General features: G+C 33.1%; 1 protein-coding gene and 1 pseudogene across 1 annotated transcript in view; both read left to right on the top strand.

The window, feature by feature from the left end:
• Nucleotides 1-19,453, top strand: part of LOC133668592 (disease resistance-like protein DSC1) — a 32,709-nt gene extending 13,256 nt beyond the window's left edge. The window contains exons 2-7 of the mRNA XM_062088542.1: nucleotides 13,950-14,500; nucleotides 14,790-15,876; nucleotides 15,987-16,286; nucleotides 16,383-17,840; nucleotides 17,931-18,551; nucleotides 18,633-19,453. Of these exons, the coding sequence (XP_061944526.1) occupies nucleotides 14,022-14,500; nucleotides 14,790-15,876; nucleotides 15,987-16,286; nucleotides 16,383-17,840; nucleotides 17,931-18,551; nucleotides 18,633-19,205 (4,518 nt within the window). The 5' untranslated portion in view covers nucleotides 13,950-14,021 and the 3' untranslated portion in view covers nucleotides 19,206-19,453. The remainder of the gene's footprint in view (nucleotides 1-13,949; nucleotides 14,501-14,789; nucleotides 15,877-15,986; nucleotides 16,287-16,382; nucleotides 17,841-17,930; nucleotides 18,552-18,632) is intronic.
• On the top strand, nucleotides 1,048-7,237 carry LOC133668593 (disease resistance protein RPV1-like; annotated as a pseudogene).
• Nucleotides 19,454-21,318: the final 1,865 nt, after the last annotated feature.

The following is a 21,318-nucleotide window of genomic DNA, read 5'->3' as shown; positions in this document are numbered from 1 at the left end:
AAACCGGGTCTCGTCCGGGTTCTCCCGGGTCCCGGGTCGACCCATCGGGTCGCCCAGGTTTGGCTGGACTGTTGCCACAGCCGTTCTTTTGTTAAACCCAGACCGGTCCAGCCACCGGGTCGACCGGGTTCCGGGTCAACCCGCCGAGCCGAGTTTAATAACTATGGATTAATGTATTCTTTTTTCACTTTTGCAAATTTCAAACATTAATATATTATTATTCTTATTGTTATCTTTTAGTTAAAATTTAGCCTTTCTAGTTTAGCAAAGCTAATTATTTTTTACTATAATTGACAAAGGTTAATTATTTTAACAAGGTTTACCAATCAATTTGATAAAATTTCATTTCATATTGAAAACGCTCTTACACTACACAAGAGCATGATTTTATTTCTTTGAAAAAAATGAATTTTTTATTTATAAAATCTTTTATTCTTAAGTAATTTTGAAATTTTAATTTTTTAAAAACATATAATTAATTTTAGAAACACAGAAACAAACAAAGTTATGCATCTTTTAATGGTCACATCTTATTTTTTTATTCTCATCTTGACTACATTTCCAATCACACATGTGAGTTTTTAATGGTAAAAAAATATATTTTTGGTTGCTTTTGAGATTTGAAAGAAACTTGGATATCGAAGATTATTATTTTGATTATTAATTATTATTTGAAGTTAATTTTTGATGCTTTAAATTAAAAAAATTTAATTATTAATATAATTTTATAATTATATTATTAAATTTGACTCTAATTATATTAAATTAAATAATTTTTTGAGATATTAATAGTGTGAAAGTTTTAGTTAAGAGAGAGAGAGACCAATGACATTTGACATTTTTTTTCAGATTTAAAAAAATATTTTTGAGTACATATATATTTTAACAAATGATAATATTGTTTTTGAATAATCTGAAAATAATAAGATATATTAAAAAAAAAATTTATACAAATTATTTTAAAAAAATTTAAAGGTATGTCTCCTTCGCCAGTAAACTACTTGACCAATAGTTAGGAACTGTCTTCCCTTTTAGCCCCAACATAGCCGTTCCAAATTTAATGCGTCCTCAGTGGTAGAAAAGTACGAGGCATTGACATTTGACTCCCCCAAGTCTTCTTTGCGTATCCATTTTCCATGGAAAAGATCATCTTGTGACGTTCTCGGTCTCTTGCTGGAAACAAGAATCAGTGTTGTTTTTCTTCTATGGTTTCTTGGCTGACTGAAAAATCAAACAAGAAAGTTGATGCCGAACCCCTCTTACTGTCTTTCCTGTATCCATTCTGTAAGTCTAAACTCTTTTCTTCTATCCACTTTGTAGTATTCAAATTGATGCTACCGTTAGTTTTAAGGTTTGAGAATTGGGTCTGTTTTGTTTTGTTTTGTTTGTTTCTATATTTCTCCGGGTTTCTTGATTGAGATTGCATGTTTATTTGATAAATGAAGCATATTGTAAAGCTCCAAGTCTTAAGGTTTGCCCTTGAGTTTTTAGTTGAATGAAAGATTTATTTGCTGAAATTTAAGGAAAAAATTATTCTCGACTGTTGTTTAGTGTTGTCGACTGTGATTTATATCCTTAATTTTTCTTTACTAGGTGAAAAAGAGAGTATCTATGATCTTCTAATCTCAAGTGATTTTCTGCACAAGCTAGTGAATGTCGGATATGGCATCCTCTTCTACAACTGCTCAACAATGGAAGTATGATGTATTCCTCAGTTTTAGAGGCAAGGATACTCGTGACAATTTTACCAGCCATCTCTATGATGCCTTATGTCGTAAACAAATCAAGACTTTCATAGATTGAACCTACACTGTTGAGAACAATTGAAGATTCAAGAATTTCAGTAGTGATATTCTAAAAAAACTATGCATCTTCTCCGTGGTGTACATGTGGATGAACTGGTGAAGATACTAGAATGCAAGAGAACAAGTGGGCAGATTGTTTTACCAGTTTTTTTTATCATGCAGACCCATCTGATGTAGATGAACAGAGAGGGAGTTTTGGAAATGCATTTACTGAGCTTGAAAGAAATTTTATATGGAAGATGGACAGGGTTTCAAGCTGGAGAGCTGACTTGACAAATGCGGCCATTATTTCTGGATGGGATTCACAAGTCACCAGGTAACCTTTTCTCTCTATTCTATACCATTTGCAGGTTTCACTTGAATACATGAATATAAGTATTATTTGTGCCATTTTTAGCATGCCCGTTTCCTAACATAGCTAAAATTATGCATAATGCTAAAAAGGCTGATTTCCAATGGGTATGGAACTAGCTAAGGGTTGGAAAATAAATAAGAACAATAAAGTTCCCTTACTTTGCACTTTTAAGATTTTCGAAAGAATGCAAGTTTCTTTATTTTTAGCTGCCTTGGAAATGATGGGGTTACTGTTCCACATTAAATTTCAAAACACTAATTAGACAAAGGGGCTAGATGTTTATGGACACGGTAATAGAATCTGCCATTGTGCTTTACTAATAAAAGTTATTTAAGAATCAACACTTGGCAATTATCGAATTACTAGCTTAGTACATTGTTTAGTTAGGTGAAGTAACTCGATCCTTTTTGAGGTAACACATCAATTATATCAGAATTAAGTATTTCTAGCATTATTCAGTATGCAAACCAAATTATACTTGCTCATCATGAAATGGTCATTTAGTATAGTCGCTTAAAAGGGGCAGTCCTTTGACATGTTCTTTAGCAATTTAATTAGTTTATGTTTTCCAGTTCAGGATAATAACTTTAAAAAGCATAAATTTATTTCACTTAAAGGTTATAATATCTCAGTTTGAGCTTTTAAAACTGATTCCCATGTTAATTTGAATCCACAGAAGGACTATTACTGTGATGGAACTTAATTGCCCAGTCTTGTGTCACCGCACTTCTTGTGGGTTTACTTGTGCAAAATTATAACTTTTAAATTGTGTATGTTCCTGGGACTTCTAAATAAGCCTTAAAAATGCTATGCACTGGTGAATTTCAAGAAACTTTATAAATTTAAGAAATTTGAGTTAGTTGCTACAAGCGTGATGATCACAAAAATTCCAAATGAACTCTTAACAAAAAAATAAAAAGATACTGCATTATCTTCATTATTCTATTTACTTTTTTTTTGGATAACTTTTTGTTTTACTAACGCTTGTTCCTTGTATTTGGTAGGCCTGAGTCCAAACTTGTAAGTGAAATTGTGCAATTCATTTTGAAAAAATTGAACCACACATCATTAGGTGACTCTAAGGGCCTAGATGGGATAGATTCACGCATTGAACGACTCAAAACACTTTTATGCATTAGATCATCTGAAGCTCGCATAATCGGAATATGGGGCATGTGTGGTATAGGTAAGACAACCATTGCTGAAGCTGTTTTCAACAGTATTTCAAGTCAATATGAAAGCTGCTGTTTTATTACCAATGTAAGAGAGAAATCGGAAGAATGTGGTGGGAAAATCTACGTATTGATACTCCACGCATGGGATCCACTTTAATCAAGGAAAGGATCCGGCACAAAAAAGTTTTTACTGTTCTAGATGATGTGAGTGATGTAGAACAAGTGGGATGTTTAATTGAAAGGCATGATATGTTTGGTCCAGGAAGTAGAATTCTTGTAACGTCCAGAGATAGACAAGTGCTTAAGAATGTGGCTGATGAAATATATGAGGTTGAGGAATTAAATTGCAGGGAAGCTCGTCAACTCTTCAGTCTGTCTGTCTTCAAAGGTAACCACATTCCAAAAGATTATATGGGCCTATCAATCAGGGCAGTAAATTATGCTAAAGGAAACCCATTGGCTCTTAAAGTTTTGGGTTCCTTTCTATTTGACCAAAGGAAAGAGGACTGGGAAAATGCATTGAATAAACTTGAAAGAAATCCTCAGCTGAAAATTTATAATATGTTGAATGTAAGTTTTGATGCACTTGGTGATGAAGAGAAGAACATATTTCTTGATATTGCGTGTTTCTTTAAAGGGAAGCAAATTGATTACGTGAAGAGAATACTGGATGGTTGTGGTTTCTCAACAAATATTGGAGTTTTTTTTCTTGCTGAAAGGTGCCTCATTACTATTTCAAATGGAAAGCTTGAAATGCATGATCTGTTGCAAGAAATGGCTTTTGAAATTGTCCGACAAGAATCCATTAAAGAACTGGGAAAACGTAGGAGGTTATGGAGTCCTAGGGATGTCAATCAAGTTTTGACAAAAAATGTGGTGAGTGTCATGTATGCGAATGCTTAATTTCTTTCTTTTCTTGTTTCTTTTTCGAGATTTGGTCTATGAAGTTTGAAAGTATTCACATATGACCATGGATTTGTGTTACTTATCATGCTTTATTTTTTTCCTTGCTGTGATCTTTAGGGAACTGAAAAGGTTGAAGGGATATTCTTTGACACCTCTAAAATAAAAGAAATCAAGTTAAGCTCTAAAGCTTTTGCGCGGATGTATAATCTTAGATTGCTCAAAATTTATAATTCTGAAGTTGGAAAGAACTGTAAAGTGTACCTTCCTGATGGTCTCAAATCACTTTCTGATGAGTTGAGGTATCTCCACTGGGATGGATACCCTCTGAAATCTTTGCCATCCAATTTTCATCCAGAAAACCTTGTTGAACTTAACCTGTCACACAGCAAGGTTCGAGAACTTTGGAAGGGGGACCAGGTATGGTTTAGTCAGTACACATGTAATCTTTCTCCTCTTTCAAATGAATTTTAAAATGTACAGATACTAATTTTTTTTTTTGATCAATGCTCTGATGGTGCAGAATCTTGTGAATTTAACAGAGGTCAACCTTAGTAATTGTGAGCATCTAACTGCAATTCCAGACCTATCAAAGGCTAAAAATCTTGAGAGATTGAATCTTCAATTTTGTACAACTCTGAAAGTGGTTCCCTCATCTATTCAATTTCTAGAGAAGCTTGTTGATTTGGATCTGAGAAGCTGCACAAGCATTTTGAGTCTTCCAAGAATATTAAATCGAAATATCTCAAGGCTCTTAACCTCCCTGGCTGCTCAAATCTCAAGATGTACCCAGAGACTGCAGAGCATGTGATGTATTTAAATTTCAATGAGACTGCAATCAAAGAACTTCCCCAATCTATTGGACATCGAAGTAGACTCGTTGCTTTGAATTTGAGGGAATGTAAACAACTTGGGAATCTTCCAAACAGTATTTGTTTGTTGAAGTCTATTGTTATTGTTGACGTCTCTGGCTGCTCAAATGTCACCAAGTTTCCGAACATACCAGGGAATACAAGGTATTTATACTTGAGTGGAACTGCAGTAGAAGAATTTCCATCTTCTGTTGGTCATCTCTGGAGAATCTCTTCTTTGGATCTGTCCAACTGTGGAAGGCTCAAGAATCTTCCAAGTACCATTTATGAGCTGGCATATCTTGAGAAACTTAATCTCTCTGGCTGCTCCAGTATCACAGAGTTTCCAAATATTTCGTGGAATATAAAAGAGCTGTATCTGGATGGGACAACAATAGAAGAAATCATCGTCAATCGGGTGTTTTTACAAACTTGTTGAATTGCATCTACGAAACTGTACAAAATTTGAGATTCTTCCTGGGAGTATCTGCAAGTTGAAATCTCTGCAAAAGCTCAACCTCTCAGGTTGCTCTCAATTTCAGAGATTCCCGGGAATTTTGGAGACAATGGAATCTTTGAGATATCTTTACTTGGACAGAACAGGCATAAGAAAATTATCCTCACCAATTAGAAATCTAAAGGGGCTTTGTTGCTTAGCATTGGGAAATTGTAAATATTTGGAAGGAAAATATCTTGGTGACTTGCGATTGCTTGAGCAGGATGTGGATTTAAAATATTTGCGCAAGCTAAACCTAAGTGGTTGCGGAATACTAGAAGTGCCTAAAAGTCTTGGCTGCTTAACCTCACTGGAAGCATTGGATCTGAGTGGAAACAACTTTGTTAGACTGCCTACAGATATCAGTGAACTCTATGAGCTGCAATATCTTGGCTTACGCTATTGCAGGAGGCTTGGGTCATTACAAAAACTTCCACCACGGCTTGCAAAACTAGATGCACACAGCTGCACATCACTGAGAACAGTCCCAAGCTCATCAGCTATAGGTGATGGAAACATTTTTTGAATTCATCAGCTATAGTTGATGGGTGAGACTGCACACCACAATATCATGGCATACGCTCTCTTGAAAATTCAGCTATATGCCAAAAGACTTTACAGTGAGGTCTCTCTCTCTCTCTCTCTCTCTCTCTCTCACACACACACACACACACACACACTCGTTCAATTCCGTAATATAATCTCTTCTCTCGTGTTTTAATGGATGTAGAGTTGAGCATGTTTTTCATGATGCAGATTTCATCAGTAGCTGCTGGGGTATCTAGTTTTTGCTTCCCAGGATGTAAAGTTCCAGCGTGGTTTGTGCAGCAGAATTCAGCAGTTCTGTGACAATTCAGCTGCCTTCACATTGCCCTAGTAGTGAGTTATTGGGTTTCATGCTGTGCACTGTTGTTGCATTTGAACCATCTTATGATGACTCTGGTGGATTCCAAGTCAAATGTACTTACCATTTCAAGAATGACCATGCCGATCCCTGCGTTCTCCATTGCTACTTTGCCAGTTGCTATGGCTCATTGCAAAAACAATCTATCCGGTCAGATCACCTATTTTTGGATATGATCCTTGTTTGAATGCTACAAAAGATTTTTGGTATGGCAAATTTAGTGAAGTCTCAGTTGAATTCTCCGTGGAAGATCTGGACAACAACCCCTTGCATTATTGTCATGTGAGAAAGTGTGGGGTCCGCCAACTATACACCCAAGCAGAGAACGATTGCGATTTTATCTTGCCATACTTTCAGGTATTTGCAGCAACTCCAACGGAATTTAGACAGCTTGTACAACAATTCACTAATGCTGGTGGGCGGAAAAACCAAGAGATGCCGTGATAACAAGCGTGACAATGAGGCGAAACCCGGTGGAAGTGGCTTCAAGAATGGTGCAGAATCTACCACAAATGACTTGAAGGTTGACAGTCGGAGACCTAAAAGGTTCAAAGAAATCAAATGAAATTGTTTCATTTGGCCAAAAGAATTATATGGAAAGTATTCCAACAAAAGCTTTCTCTAGTTAGAGTTACTCAGTTTCTTTCTACAGTGATGATGAAATTCTTTGGCTTTTATCTTGACTTTCTGGCAATCTCTATCACCTGGAGTTTAGTTGTTAATAATTCATTTGTTGTCTTTTTGTCTATACTTTCTTCCTTATAACTTATCGTTTCTCTATTTTATTTACAACTTGTCATCAGAACTCATGAGTCTATATTTGTTTAAGATTGTCTTAAATTCTCTTAGAAACTAGTTTAGATTCTTATAATAATATTACATGTTTCCTGTAGAGCATATTTAGCAACAAAAAAAAAAAGCATTGCTGGTGGGCTAAAGTATCAATACAATTTTTTTGGCTCATAATACAATATTATATTTATTTTCTTTCAGGAGGACAACTTAGTCTTGAGCAAATATCTATCAATTATGCCCTATAGCATCCCAATCAAGCTATATAGTGTTTACAAGATTTTCACATAAAAAATAAATATTTATGTGTCAAACAAATAAGAGCAGATATTGTGTATTATTATATAGAAAAAATAAGCTGAAATTAATTATAAATAGTATAATCGACCAAGAAGTTCATGATTGAGTATAGATAAGGAAGATAAGACAATGATCGATTAGATGGAAATGATTGACCACAATAAATTTAGATAGTTTGTACAACAATTTATGTCAGTATTTGTACTATCATTTCATTGGTAATTAATTTACCGATAAGATCACAGATGAAAATGTTCCGTCGATGAATCTTTTGTCGATAATTTTTTATCTATTGATAAGTCCGTTGGTAATAAAATAATATTATTATCGATAAATTTACTGATGGAAAAGGCGCATTGAAAAAAAAAATTACCCGCTTCATTTCCTTGGTATTTCTCTTGGGGAGCTTATCATATAGCCAACAAAAATACTGTATGCAATTTCATTGGTGATTATTTAAAAATATATTTTTAAGAAATCTATTTAACAAAACTAGAAAAATAATTAAATAATTAAAATCTATTTAAAAATCCTATAAATAAATCAACTAAAAATTAATCTCACATGAAAAAAAATCCTATAACAACATTCATACAATTATTAAGAGCATAATTTAAAAAAAATATATAATGAAAAAACACAAAACAAGAAGAAAAAAAATCTTATCTTAATGTAGTTGCGAGTGGAGCTAAGAGAGAGAAAAAATTCATAAAGCATGTTAATAAAAAAAACTAAAAAAAAAAGAAAAAAAGAGGAGAAGACATACTCGAGCGTGGAGGAGAAGAGAAGGAGTTGAGGAGAGAAGAGAAGAGAAGAGAAAAGATGAGAAAGAAAGGAATATTGATGTTCGTCTGTTGTGAAATGAGAGATTTTAGTCTTTTTATTAAGGCATTTTACCAAAGGTTTTACCACCACATAATTAAATATAAATATTTTTAATTATTCTATCGGTGAATCCGTCTGTAATATTTAATTTAATAAATTTTTTTCAGAAACCACCAAATATTACTTACGATTTTTCAATCCGTCGGTGATTTCATCTGTAATATTTAATCTAAATATTTAATTTAATAAAAAACTTTTCAAAACCCCCTCAAAGAACACCGATGATGTTTCAATCTGTCGGTGATTTTTTTTGTAAAGAACAATAATTAACAGTACAATTAAGAAGTGAACAGTTCTGTTAGTAATTGATATGATAAACAGTGTCAACATATGTGAACAAAACAAATAATCTTTTATTGAGCTAATTTTGTGACTAAAAAATATATATTTCTTTCAAGGAGGTTAGAGTAACTTGCAATTGCCGCCATCATCGCTAGGTATTTTTATCAAGATTTGTCTAGAATGAAACGAATGGGTCAACTGGTTGATTTTGGTTCTTATTTGTTCGGATTATTATATTTAGTGAGTTATTCTTTTTTTTAAGACTATATTTACTTTAATTATGGGAATAGATTAGTGCATGTAGGTGAGACATTCCAGTTATATAAATCAAGGTATGGCCTTTAGGCACATGTTAGTCACAAATACACATCGACTAGTTTATGTTTAAAAGGCACAACTACATATATCCTGTAACCAGGTCTCCAACCAGCTAATCACATTCTTAGTTTCCAACTTTTTTCTCTCTTTTTTTCCCCGGTTAATCTCAAAAGGTGTTTGTAAGTATGATAGATATTATTTTTTAAAATATTTTTTTTTATAAATCTATTAAAATAATATTTTTTTAAAAAAATAATATCTTTTCAAAATATGGTTCTTTTCTTCTAGACTTGTTTTCTTTCATAAATGGTGGTGGGACAAAACAAATAATCTTTTTAAGTTCCAAGATTGGTATCCTTACAATCTGTTTGATTTTATGAGACTATTACCTATCTCCATTCAAGATTAAATTCTTAATTTATAAGAAGAAATTAAAAATAGTGATAGAATTATAACAAGCTATTAATTACCTTAAATATTAACAAGAAATAACATGACATTTCTATTGTTTCAAAACAAAGAAAACCCTCATTTCCTTTGTATCAAAGTTAAGTTTGTGTTTTGTTATTCATTCTTGATGTTTATGGTAAATGAACTTACAACAAGCCATTAACATTAGTGAAGAGTAACACATCGAAGCACTTATATAAACTCTTTTTTCCTCCAAAAAAAAACACTTTTTGATGGTTTTTATAGTTGCTTTCATCTTCTCATGATTGATTTGGGCTGAGAGCACCATCAGGAATCTGCTGGATAATGCAATCTTTTTTGGAATTGTATTTTTTATTGTATTGATTGAATATGAATGATATAATTTATAGGATACAAACCTATATTAAAACAAGAAACTACATATACAAGGAAATCTGGAAACTAATTACAGAAATTAATTTTTTTAATTTAAGGAATAAATATAGAATCTTACATCTATACAATCCCTGATTAAACGAGATAAAATCTCAACACAAGAATCTACTGGATAATGCAATCTTTCTTGGAATTCAAATTTAAGGGTCGTTTACTTTTTAATTTCCAGGGCAATTTCTACATAAATCATCACTATAAAGGTAATCTTTTTTTTGGCAAGAATGGAGTTAAGACAACAAGGGTATAGAAGAATGGGAGAACTTCATCAAATTTCATTTTTCTCCCTCGCTGAACCATCGGTTTGTTGCTACAAGCTTAATGGATTTTGTTTATCACAAGGATTTTTTTTTTTTGGTAATGACTGGGATTGAACATTTAAATATGACAATTATTAAATTTGTAAAAGACAATATTGCCTTTGGGTTGAGTCCAAAAGGCAACAAAATTGTTTAGTCCAAAAGACAATAATTTTCAATAAAATAATACAAGAAAGTCAATTATAATTTTCTCCTTTTCTTTTTAATTATATTAAATAGAACAACAAACGTTGATTAAATTTGATCCAATTTTGAAATGGTCCGTAAGAGAGTTATTTAGTGTGTAGTTTTTATGGTTATAGTTTAAAAAAATTAAAAAAAATATTGATTTAAAAAATATGTATTTGATTAAAATTATTATAAAATAGATTTTCACATAAACAAGTATCTATGAATAAAAAATAAATAATGTTATAAAACTAAGATTTGAAATATAATATTTAAGTAATAATTTTTATTAACTAAAAAAGTTTTTCTTTATAATTGGATAAAGAACAGAATGTGCCTATCACAACGGCAGATTAAAGAGAGATAGTTATTTATTAATAAAGATTAACAAAACCCCGAAGAATCTTCCCCTTCTTTTTTTATATATATATATATATATAAAATTATTATATTAAACCCCTTTTAACGTGTTGACTCTTAGCTGATGCAAAGCAGAGTTGACTTTGCTAATTTGGCCTCACCAAGAAAATTAACATGAATTTAATCAGATTCTACAAATCTGTCTACATAAAGAGTTCCAGCCCAGAAGCCGACGAAGAAGATAAAATCTTCCGCTTTTCATTGCTTTCATACTGTGAGATGATGTTATTGCCTATGAAGCTCGGTTAGGCTAAGATCCAATCGAGCATGGCTATGATCCCTTGGTCTCTGGTTTTTTTTTTTTTTTTTTGGTAATGACTGGGATTGAACATTCAAATATGGCAATTATTAAATTTGTAAAAGACAAAGTCATTGCCTAAAGGGTTGAATCCAAAAGGGAAAAAAATGCAAGTTTGGTGCTGTTATATAAGGTCATTTTTAAAAATATAGTTTACTTAAAATTATTTTTAATTTTTAATTTTTTTATATTATCACATTAATTGGAACGAGGAGAAGGAGAAGGGATAGGGAGAGAAGGAGAGGAGATGCTCTTAATATGGGTTAGAATATTAGTCTGCGGTCGTTTTGAATTGTGTTATTGTACAAAAACACCCTTTGAATGTTTCCATTTTACTTTATTGCCACTTTGCAATGGATATGAGGTGGGGGTGGAGGTTGCAACTAATTATGTTTCGAGGTCAAATTAATGAACATCAAATATAAGTGTCAGTGGGCACCTAGTTGTGGATCCCAAATGATAAGTTTATTTAAAAAAATTAATACGACTTTATACATAAACATCGGGGCATAACTACGATTATTTGTTGGGGGTCAAAATTAATATAACAAAATATAATATTTGTTTTAATGTATTGTACATGAGTTGTAAAAAAAAACCTGTATAATTTAGTTTTATTCAAATAACTTACTATAAATTAACATATAATGACCTTTGTATAAGGTAAAAGGTTCGAAGCAATACCAAATTGAGTCAAAACAATGAAGTTAATTTCATCTTCATAATGTATCCATCACTTTAATGTTGTTAGTCTTTATACCTATCAAATATAAACATACAAAGTATATAAAAAACATTAGCTAAAGCGAAGCATTATTTATGTTAGATAAACTTTGAAATAAAACAAAAAATAATAAAGAATGATTCTTATATATTTATTTTAATTGTGCTCGTCGTTCTTTCATGAATAGAAATCATCGATTATCATATCAATTGTGAATCTTTCAGCAATTTCTTTTTCTACATAGACAATCAAATAATTTGCAAGAAAATCATCCTCCATTCGATTGCAAAGTCTTATTTTAATAATCTTCATCGCTGAAAAAGCTCGTTCAGTAATTGCTGTCGAAATAGTAAGAGTAAAAAAAAGTCGAATTAACCTGTCAGCTAGTCCAATGAGACTGAAATCGACGAGGATGTTTTTTTACCAGTCAGCGGATATTCAGACATCAAAGGTTGATATGACCCTAGATTAATGTATGCCCTTCAAATTTTATCTTGTTGATTAACCTGGTATTCCTAAATTTGAGGACGCTTGCTTGGATCTCTAATTAAATGAGCAATGTCGATTGTAGTAAGAGGTTGCTCACTAATCAACGCACGTTCTTTGAAAACTGAAGCGCATTGGGGCTGATCAACTATAACTTTAACATTACACATTGGAGTTGGTTCACTAGACTGTGAGTTATCAATATTTTTTCTTTTTTTTTCAAAAAAAATCAATTCTTCTTATTTTATTCATGGTTCAGTCTAAAATCAAAACATATATCATGAGAAAAAATTGATAATTTTGGAGGCTCTGCTAAAAACAAAACATAAAAAATAAAATCAAGCATAATCAAAACAAACCAATAAAATATATCTAATTAATTAGAAAAAAAATCATTATAACAAGAATTCAAAAAATAATTAGTAAAACTAGCAGGTCTGAGAAAAAATGAAGCAAAGATGGTAGAATCATAAAAAAAACCTCATCAAATTATTAACAAACATCTTAAAACAAAACAAAAATAAATTTTAAATTTAAATTACCTTGTTTTGTTTGATGAAAGATAAATTAATTGGTAGGTTTGCTTCAATCTTTTCGCAGAAAAATTTTACTTGCAATTTGTATTTTTATTTATGTTTTTGACCGGCTGCAGGATTTATATTAGGGCTGCGCAAAATAATTCAAAGAAAATAATAAAAAAAAGTCACTTAATTACTGTAAGAAGGCCCACCTTTTTAAAATAAAAAACCTTCTCCACACTTAATTACCCAATAATAAAGAAATTAAAATGTCTTGCAAGGGGGGCTCAGGCCCTGCTTGCCCCCCTTTACTTCTGCCTCTGTAACCATCCAGGTATTTAAAAGAGGTTAATCGATTTTCATTAAGATCCTGTTTGTTTTTGCATTTCAAAAGCGTTTTAAAAAAAATAATTTTTTTTATTTTTTTCTTTGCTTCAAATTAATATTTTTTTTGGTGTTTTTAGATTATTTTGATGCGTTGATTTCAAAAATAATTTTTAAAAAATAAAAAAAATTATTTTGATATATTTTTAATGAAAAATACTTTGAAAAGCAATCACAACCACACTCTCAAATAGACTTTTAACTCAGGAAAGGGAATATTGTATTTATTGCTTATTTAAATTTAACAGATTCATCGGCCATGACAGGTTACCGTTGCCAGTGACAAGCCCATTGGCCAACATTTTTTCTTCTTCGTCTTGTTTGCTGATGCAAAACACAGGTCAACTGGTCTTATGATCTGTTGGCAAGTCTTTCTGGATCATGCGTCTTCTTTATTTAAGATTATATATACGAGTTTGATAAGTTTGTTTCATGAACATATTAATTCTTCCATCTGTAATTCGTTTTGCTCACCTAGTTACTGTTCTTTCAATGAAAGTAATAGCAAGCTAGCATTGGTAGCAAGTGACAGTGATCAAATTTAGATAGTTCATATCAAATTAAGCTAGTATATATCCATCGTTAAGAGTTTGAGGAATTTTCTGATAAATATATGTTGTGTGGGTTCTTGTACTATTAGACTTCAATTTCTCTTAACGAATGTTCAGCTGTTGAAGTGGGTGCTCTTTGTATGTCTTTAGGAGAAAAAGGAGAGCAGTTATTGATTTCGATTCTTAGTGATTGAGGAAGACACGATCTTGTAACAGTCTGATATGGCATCTTCATCTGCTGTTGCTCATAAATGGAAGTATGATGTGTTCCTTAGTTTTAGAGGCCAGGATACGCGCAATAATTTTACGAGCCATCTCTATGATGCTTTGTGTCGTAAGAAAATCAAGACCTTCATTGATAATCGGCTTGAAAGAGGAGAAGAAATTACCCCTGCCCTTCTGAAAACGATTGAAGAATCAAGAATTTCTGTAGTAATTTTCTCCAAGAACTATGCATCTTCTCCGTGGTGTGTGGATGAACTGGTGAAAATACTTGAATGCAAAGAGACTTATGGGCAGATTGTTTTACCGGTCTTCTATCATGTGGACCCATCTGAAGTTGATGAACAGACTGGGAGTTTTGAAAATGCATTTGCCGAACTTGAAAAAAATTTCAAGGGGAAGATGGACAAGTTGCCAAGGTGGAGGGCTGGCTTGACATATGCAGCCAGTATATCTGGATGGGATTCACAGGTTACTAGGTAACTATAGATTCTCATCTTCAACTTTTTTTTTTCTGAAATTGTAGCAATTAAAATTTCTTGTGCATATTATAGTTTTTTTTTTCTCCGGTAAATCATTTGTGCTTCTTAGTTCATAGTACTTGTTGCTTGAAAAGGCACAAGTCTGTTCTGTTTTTTTGTGGAAAACTAACTTCCATCAACAGCCAATGGACTTCCACCTTAATGGAAACCTCACCTTTGACACAATTTGAGTTAAAGATGCTGTGTAAGATACATTACTTACATTCACCCATTTCATTTTTTGCAGTCCGGAGTCCAAACTAGTAAGAGAAGTTGTGCAAACTATCTGGAAAAGGTTAAATGATGCATCCCCAAGCAAATTAAGAGGTCTGGTTGGAGTAGATTCACGCATTGAGCAAATCAACAAATTACTATCTACTGTGCCATCTGATGTCCGCACAATAGGAATTTGGGGCATGGGTGGTATAGGCAAGACAACTATCGCTGGAGCTTTCTACGATAGCTTCTCAAGTCAATATGAAGGCCACCACTTTCTTCAGAACATAAGGCAGGAATCAGAGAAGGGTCGATTAAATGATCTAAGAGATGAACTTCTTTCTAAACTACTGGAGGAACAAAATCTTCGCGTTGGCACACCACATATACCTACTTTCATCAGGGATAGACTCTGCCAAAAGAAAGTTCTCCTTGTTTTGGATGATGTGAATGATGTACGACAATTCCAGCATTTAATTGAAGAGCGTTCGTTTGGTGAAGGAAGCGTTGTTGTTATCACATCAAGAGACAAGCAAGTACTTAAGAATGTAGTTGATGAAATATACGAGGTTGAGGAATTAAATTCCCACGAAGCTCTTCAACTCTTTAGCTTGAATGCTTTTAAGGGAAACCAGCCCCCAAAAGCTTATATGGAGTTGTCAATCACGGCAATAAATTATGCCAAAGGGAACCCATTAGCTCTTCAAGTTTTGGGTTCCTTCTTATTTGGCAGAGAAAGATATTTCTGGGAATCTCAATTAAATGAGATTGAAAGCTTTCCTGAGCTGAATATTTATGACTTGCTGAGAATAGGCTTTGATGCACTACGTGATCATAACACGAAGAGTATATTTCTCGACATTGCATGTTTCTTTAGAGGGCATCGAGTTGATTTTGTAAAGCGAATACTAGATGGCTGCGGTTTCAAAACAGATATTGGATTTAGTGTTCTCATTGACAGGTGTCTCATTAAAATTTCAGATGACAAGATTGAAATGCATGATCTTTTGCAAGAAATGGCCCATGAAGTTGTTCGAAAAGAATCTCTTGACGAGCTAGGAAGACAGAGTAGATTGTGGAGTCCTAAAGATGTATATCAAGTGTTGACCAATAATCTGGTGAGATTCATATACACGAAAGTTTTCCTTTTCATATGCAATGCAATATGGTTGTACTAGTAAGTTTAAAATCTTACTTAAAACTTTGTTTCTCCTTCACTGGTTTTCAGGGAACTGGAAAAGTTGAAGGGATATTCTTGGATGTTACTAAAATAAGAGAAATTGAGTTGAGTTCTACAGCCTTGGAAAGGATGTATAAACTTAGACTGCTAAAAATTTATAATTCTGAAGCTGGAGTTAAATGCAGAGTGCACCTTCCTCGTGGCCTCGAGTATCTTTCTGAAGAGTTGAGGTATCTCCATTGGGATGGATACCCTTTGACATCTTTGCCTAGCAAGTTTTGTCCACAGAACCTTGTTGAACTTAGCCTGTCATCTAGCAAGGTTAAGCAACTGTGGAGAGGACAACAGGTATTCTAAAATAACTCCGTGCATGCATAGTTCTTTCTTTGAAATTTGGTGTGGTATGCACGTGTAATTTCTTTCTGTTGTTTCATTTTGCTTCAGAATCTCGTCAATTTAAAAGATGTCAACCTCAGCAATTGTGAGCACATAACTTCCCTGCCAGACCTTTCAACGGCCAGAAACCTTGAGAGATTGAATCTTCAATTCTGTACAAGTTTGGATAAGGTTCCTTCATCTATACAGCATCTTGACAAGCTAAATGATTTAGATTTGAGAGGCTGCAAAAGACTAATCAATCTTCCCAGTAGATTTAATTCAAGTTTTCTGGAGACTCTGAACCTTTCTGGTTGTTCAAATATCAAGAAGTGCCCAGAGACTGCAAGGAAACTGACATATTTAAATTTAAATGAGACTGCTGTTGAAGAGCTTCCCCAATCAATTGGGGAACAAAGTGGACTTGTTGCGTTGAATTTGAAAAACTGCAAACACCTGGTTAATCTTCCAGAAAACATATATTTGTTGAAATCTCTTCTAATTGCTGACTTCTCTGGCTGCTCATCTATCAGCAGGCTTCCTGATTTTTCGAGGAATATAAGATACTTGTACTTGAATGGAACTGCAATAGAAGAACTGCCATCTTCAATTGGTGGTCTAAGGGAACTCATTTATTTAGATCTAGTTGGCTGCAACTGGCTAAAGAATCTGCCGAGTGCGGTTTCTAAGTTGGGATGCCTTAAAAAACTTGATCTTTCCGGTTGCTCAAGTATCACGGAGTTTCCAAAGGTTTCTAATACTATAAAGGAGCTGTATTTAAATGGGACAGCAATACGAGAGATTCCCTCTTCAATAGAATGTTTGTTTGATCTTGCTGAATTGCACCTGCGAAACTGCAAACAATTTGAGATTCTTCCAAGCAGCATCTGCAAGTTGAGAAAACTGGAGAGGCTTAATCTCTCAGGTTGCCTCCAATTTAGGAATTTTCCAGAAGTTTTGGAGCCGATGGTATTTTTGAGATATCTCTATTTAGAACAGACACGCATAACAAAGTTGCCTTCACCGATTGGAAATCTGAAGGGACTTGCCTGCTTGGAAGTGGGAAACTGCAAATATCTAAATGACATCGAATGTTTTGTTGACTTGCAATTGCCCAAGAGATGCGTGGATTTAGATTGTTTGCGTAAGCTAAATCTAGATGGTTGCAGTCTATCGGAAGTGCCGGACAGTGTTGGTCGTTTATCGTCACTGGAAGTGTTAGATCTAAGTGGAAACGATTTTAAGACTATACCTAAAAGCATCAATAAACTCTTGGAGTTACAATATCTAGGATTAAGGAATTGCAAGAGACTTGAATCATTACCGGAGCTTCCACCACAGCTATCAAAGTTGGATGCAGACAATTGCGAGAGTTTGAATTATCTAGAATCAAGCTCATCAACTGTAGTTGAGGGGAACATTTTTGAATTCATTTTCACTAATTGCATGAGGTTGCTTGAGACCAATCAAATCTTGGCGTACTCATTATTGAAATTTCAACTTTATACCAAAAGGTTATACCATCAGGTCTGTTTCTCAAACCTCTGATATACATCTTTTTTCTCTCTATTTGCCACCTTTCATTTTAAAACGATGCTATTTGAATTGTGTTAACAGCTGCCGGATGTTCCAGAAGGGTCATGTAGTTTCTGCCTTCCTGGAGTTGTGACTCCGAAGTGGTTTAGCCATCAAAGTTGGGGATCTACAGTAACATTCCAGCTATCTTCATATTGGGCTAATAGCAAGTTCTTGGGTTTCTCTCTTTGCGCTGTCATTGCATTTGATTCTTTTAACCATAGTTTGCAAGTTAAATGCACATATCACTTCCACAATGAGCATGGTGATAGTCATGATTTCTATTGCTATCTCCATGGTTGGTATGATGAGAAGCTCATTAGCTCAGATCACATATTTGTGGGATTTGATCCCTGTTTGGATGCAAAAAAAAAAGACATGTTTAGTGAATATAATGAGATCTCAGTTAAATTCCAACTGGAAGATATGAACGGCAATTTCTTACCATTAGATCTTTGTCAAGTACTCGAGTGTGGGGTCCGTCTACTGTATGAAGACGGGATACATCAGTTTGATTTGATCATGCCAGGCTTCTCTCGTTTTCATCATCTAGATCGAGATGGATTGGAAGCAAGGTTCCAAGCCAAGAGAGCAAGGTCCCAAGGCATGAGACGGGATTATTCTGTCATGCATAGGACCTCTGAATTCTTGGCATACCTTCAGGTCTGTTTCTCAGACCTCTGATATACTTTTTTCTTTCCTTCGTCTCATTTTAAAAAGATGCTATTTTAATTGTGTCAACAGGAGCCCAATTTTTCAAAAAGGATACCTAGTTCTTGCCTCCCTGAAGATGTAACTCCGGAGTGGTTTAGCCATCAAAGCTGGGGATCTACAGTAACATGCCAGCTATCTTCACATTGGGCTAATAACGAGTTTTTGGGTTTCTGTCTTTGCGCTGTCATTGCATTTTATTCTTTCGACTTTGAGTTGCAAGTTAAATGCACATATCACTTCCGCAATGAACACGGTGATAGCCATGATCTCTATTGCTATCTCCATGATGAGTTTGAGGAGAGGCGCATCAACTCGGAAAACATAGTTATGAGATTTGATCCCTGTTTGGGTGCCAAAGAAAAAGATATGTTTAGTATATACAGTGAGGTCTCAGTTGAATTCCAACTAGAAGATATGGACGGTAATCTCTTACCATTAGATCTTTGTCAAGTAGTTGAGTGTGGGGTCCGTCTACTGCATGCGAATGATGGATTGGAAGCAAAGCACCAAGCCAAGAGAGAAAGGTTCTATGACCTTGACATGAGATGGGAGGATTATTTTGGCGTTGTTATTCGCCGGAGAAAAAAGAGAAGGCATAATTAATATGACACTTGGGTTTCACGGTAGAAATAATTTAATAATTATTTTGACAAGGATATAGTGGTGCGAATTGCTGCCGAGTCCAAGAAAATTTTAATGTGACAATTAGGTTTTTTTTTTTTTTTAAGCAGTGATGGTGTTCATTTCATGTACCAATCTAAGATTAATGTATTCTTTTTTATTTCTAAAATCCTTTATTCTTAAGTAATTTTGAAATTTTAATTTTTTAAAAATATACAATCAATTTTAAGCAAATATTTCTGATAAAATGGTTTATTAGAAATAAATATTTTTTTATTTAAACATATAAAAATTTCAAACAAACAATAAAGGTTGTGAATGTAATAAAAATTGTTTTTTAAAATACTTTTTGTATAAGTGTATTGAAATAATTAAATTTTTTAAATAAATATTTCTAAGTTTAAACATATAAATATTTTAATATTTTAAGTCAATAGTTTAGGGTATGTTTGCGAGTGTGGTAAAAATTATTTTTTAAAATGTTTTTCGTTTAGAAATGTATTGAAATAATATATATTTTTTAAAAAAATTATTTTTGATATCAGCATATCAAAACAACTTAAAAATAAAAAATAATTTGAAAAAAATAAAAAAAATTAATTTTTTTCAAATTTTTTAAATACAAAATATTTTTTTTTAAAAAAAATAAAGAGTTGGGGCAAGCCATCTAATTAGAAGTTTTTTTTAGCTCATCTTTGAATGGTTACATCTCATTTTTTTATTCTCATCTTGACTACATTTACAATCACATATGTGAGTTTTCAATAGTTAAAAAACTATTCATGGTTGCTTTTGAGATTTGAAAGAAACTTGGACATGATGTTTATTATTTTGATTATTAATTATTATTTTAAGTTAATTTTTGATGCTTTAAATTAAAAAAATTAATTAATAATATAATTTTATAATTATATTATTAAATTTGACTCTAATTATATTAAATTAAATAATTTGTTGAGATTTTAATAGTGTGAAAGTTTTAGTTAAGAGAGAGACCAATGAGGCAATGACACTTGACATTTTTTTTCAGATTTAAAAAAATATTTTTGAGTACATATATATTTTAAGAAATGATAATATTTTTTTTGAATAATCTGAAAATAATAAAATATATTAAAAAAATTAGATTTTATACAAATTATTTTAAAAAAATTTAAAGGTATGTCTCCTTCGCCAGTAAACTACTTGACCATTAGTTAGGAATTGTCTTCCCTTTTAGCCCCAACATAGCCGTTCCAAATTTAATGCGTCCTCAGTGATAGAAAAGTACGAGGCATTGACATTTCACTCCCCCAAGTCTTCTTTGCGTATCCATTTCCCATGGAAAAGATCATCTTGTGACGTTCTCGGTCTCTTGTTGGAAACAAGAATCAGTGTTGTTTATCTTCTATGGTTTCTTGGCTGACTGAAACATCAAACGAGAAAGTTGCTGCCGGACCCCTCGTACTGTCTTTCCTGTATCCACTCTGTAAGTCCAAACTCTTTTCTTCTTTCCACTTAGTAGTACTCAAATGATGCTACCGTTAGTTTTAAGGTTTGAGAATTGGGTCTGTTTTGTTTGTTTCTTTATTTCAATTATCAACTCTCTCTGGGTTTCTTGATTGAGATTGCATGTTTATTTGATAAATTAAGCGTGCTGTAAAGCTCCAAGTCTCACGGTTTGCCTTTGAGTTTAGCTGAATGAAAGATTTATTTGCTGAGATTTAAGTAAAAAAGTTATTTTCTTATCAAATGATTGAGCGTAAGCCTACATTTGAGCATGGTTGCTAACTTTCTAGTCCATTAACAAACTGCAAGTATTCCCATTTTGTCGGCATTTTGGCGTGGAAGGATCTAGTGATTTTTTTGTGAAGAAATTTTTGAATCCTTGATATTTGTAAGGTGGGTTTCAGCGTTTAGTGTTTAAAGAGTTTAGTGATTTGTCCTTCTCTTAAAATTCTCGACTGTTGTTTAGTGTTATCTGCTGTGATTTATATCCTTAATTTTTCTTTACCAAGTGAAAAAGAGAGTATCTATGATCTTCTGATTTCAAGTGATTTTCTGCACAAGCTAGTGAATGTCTGATATGGCATATTCTTCTACAACTGCTCAACAA

The sequence above is a fragment of the Populus nigra genome, chromosome 11, assembly GCF_951802175.1.
Source record: "Populus nigra chromosome 11, ddPopNigr1.1, whole genome shotgun sequence".
NCBI classification, from domain to species: Eukaryota; Viridiplantae; Streptophyta; class Magnoliopsida; order Malpighiales; family Salicaceae; genus Populus; species Populus nigra.
This window is presented reverse-complemented; position numbering and strand designations above follow the sequence as displayed.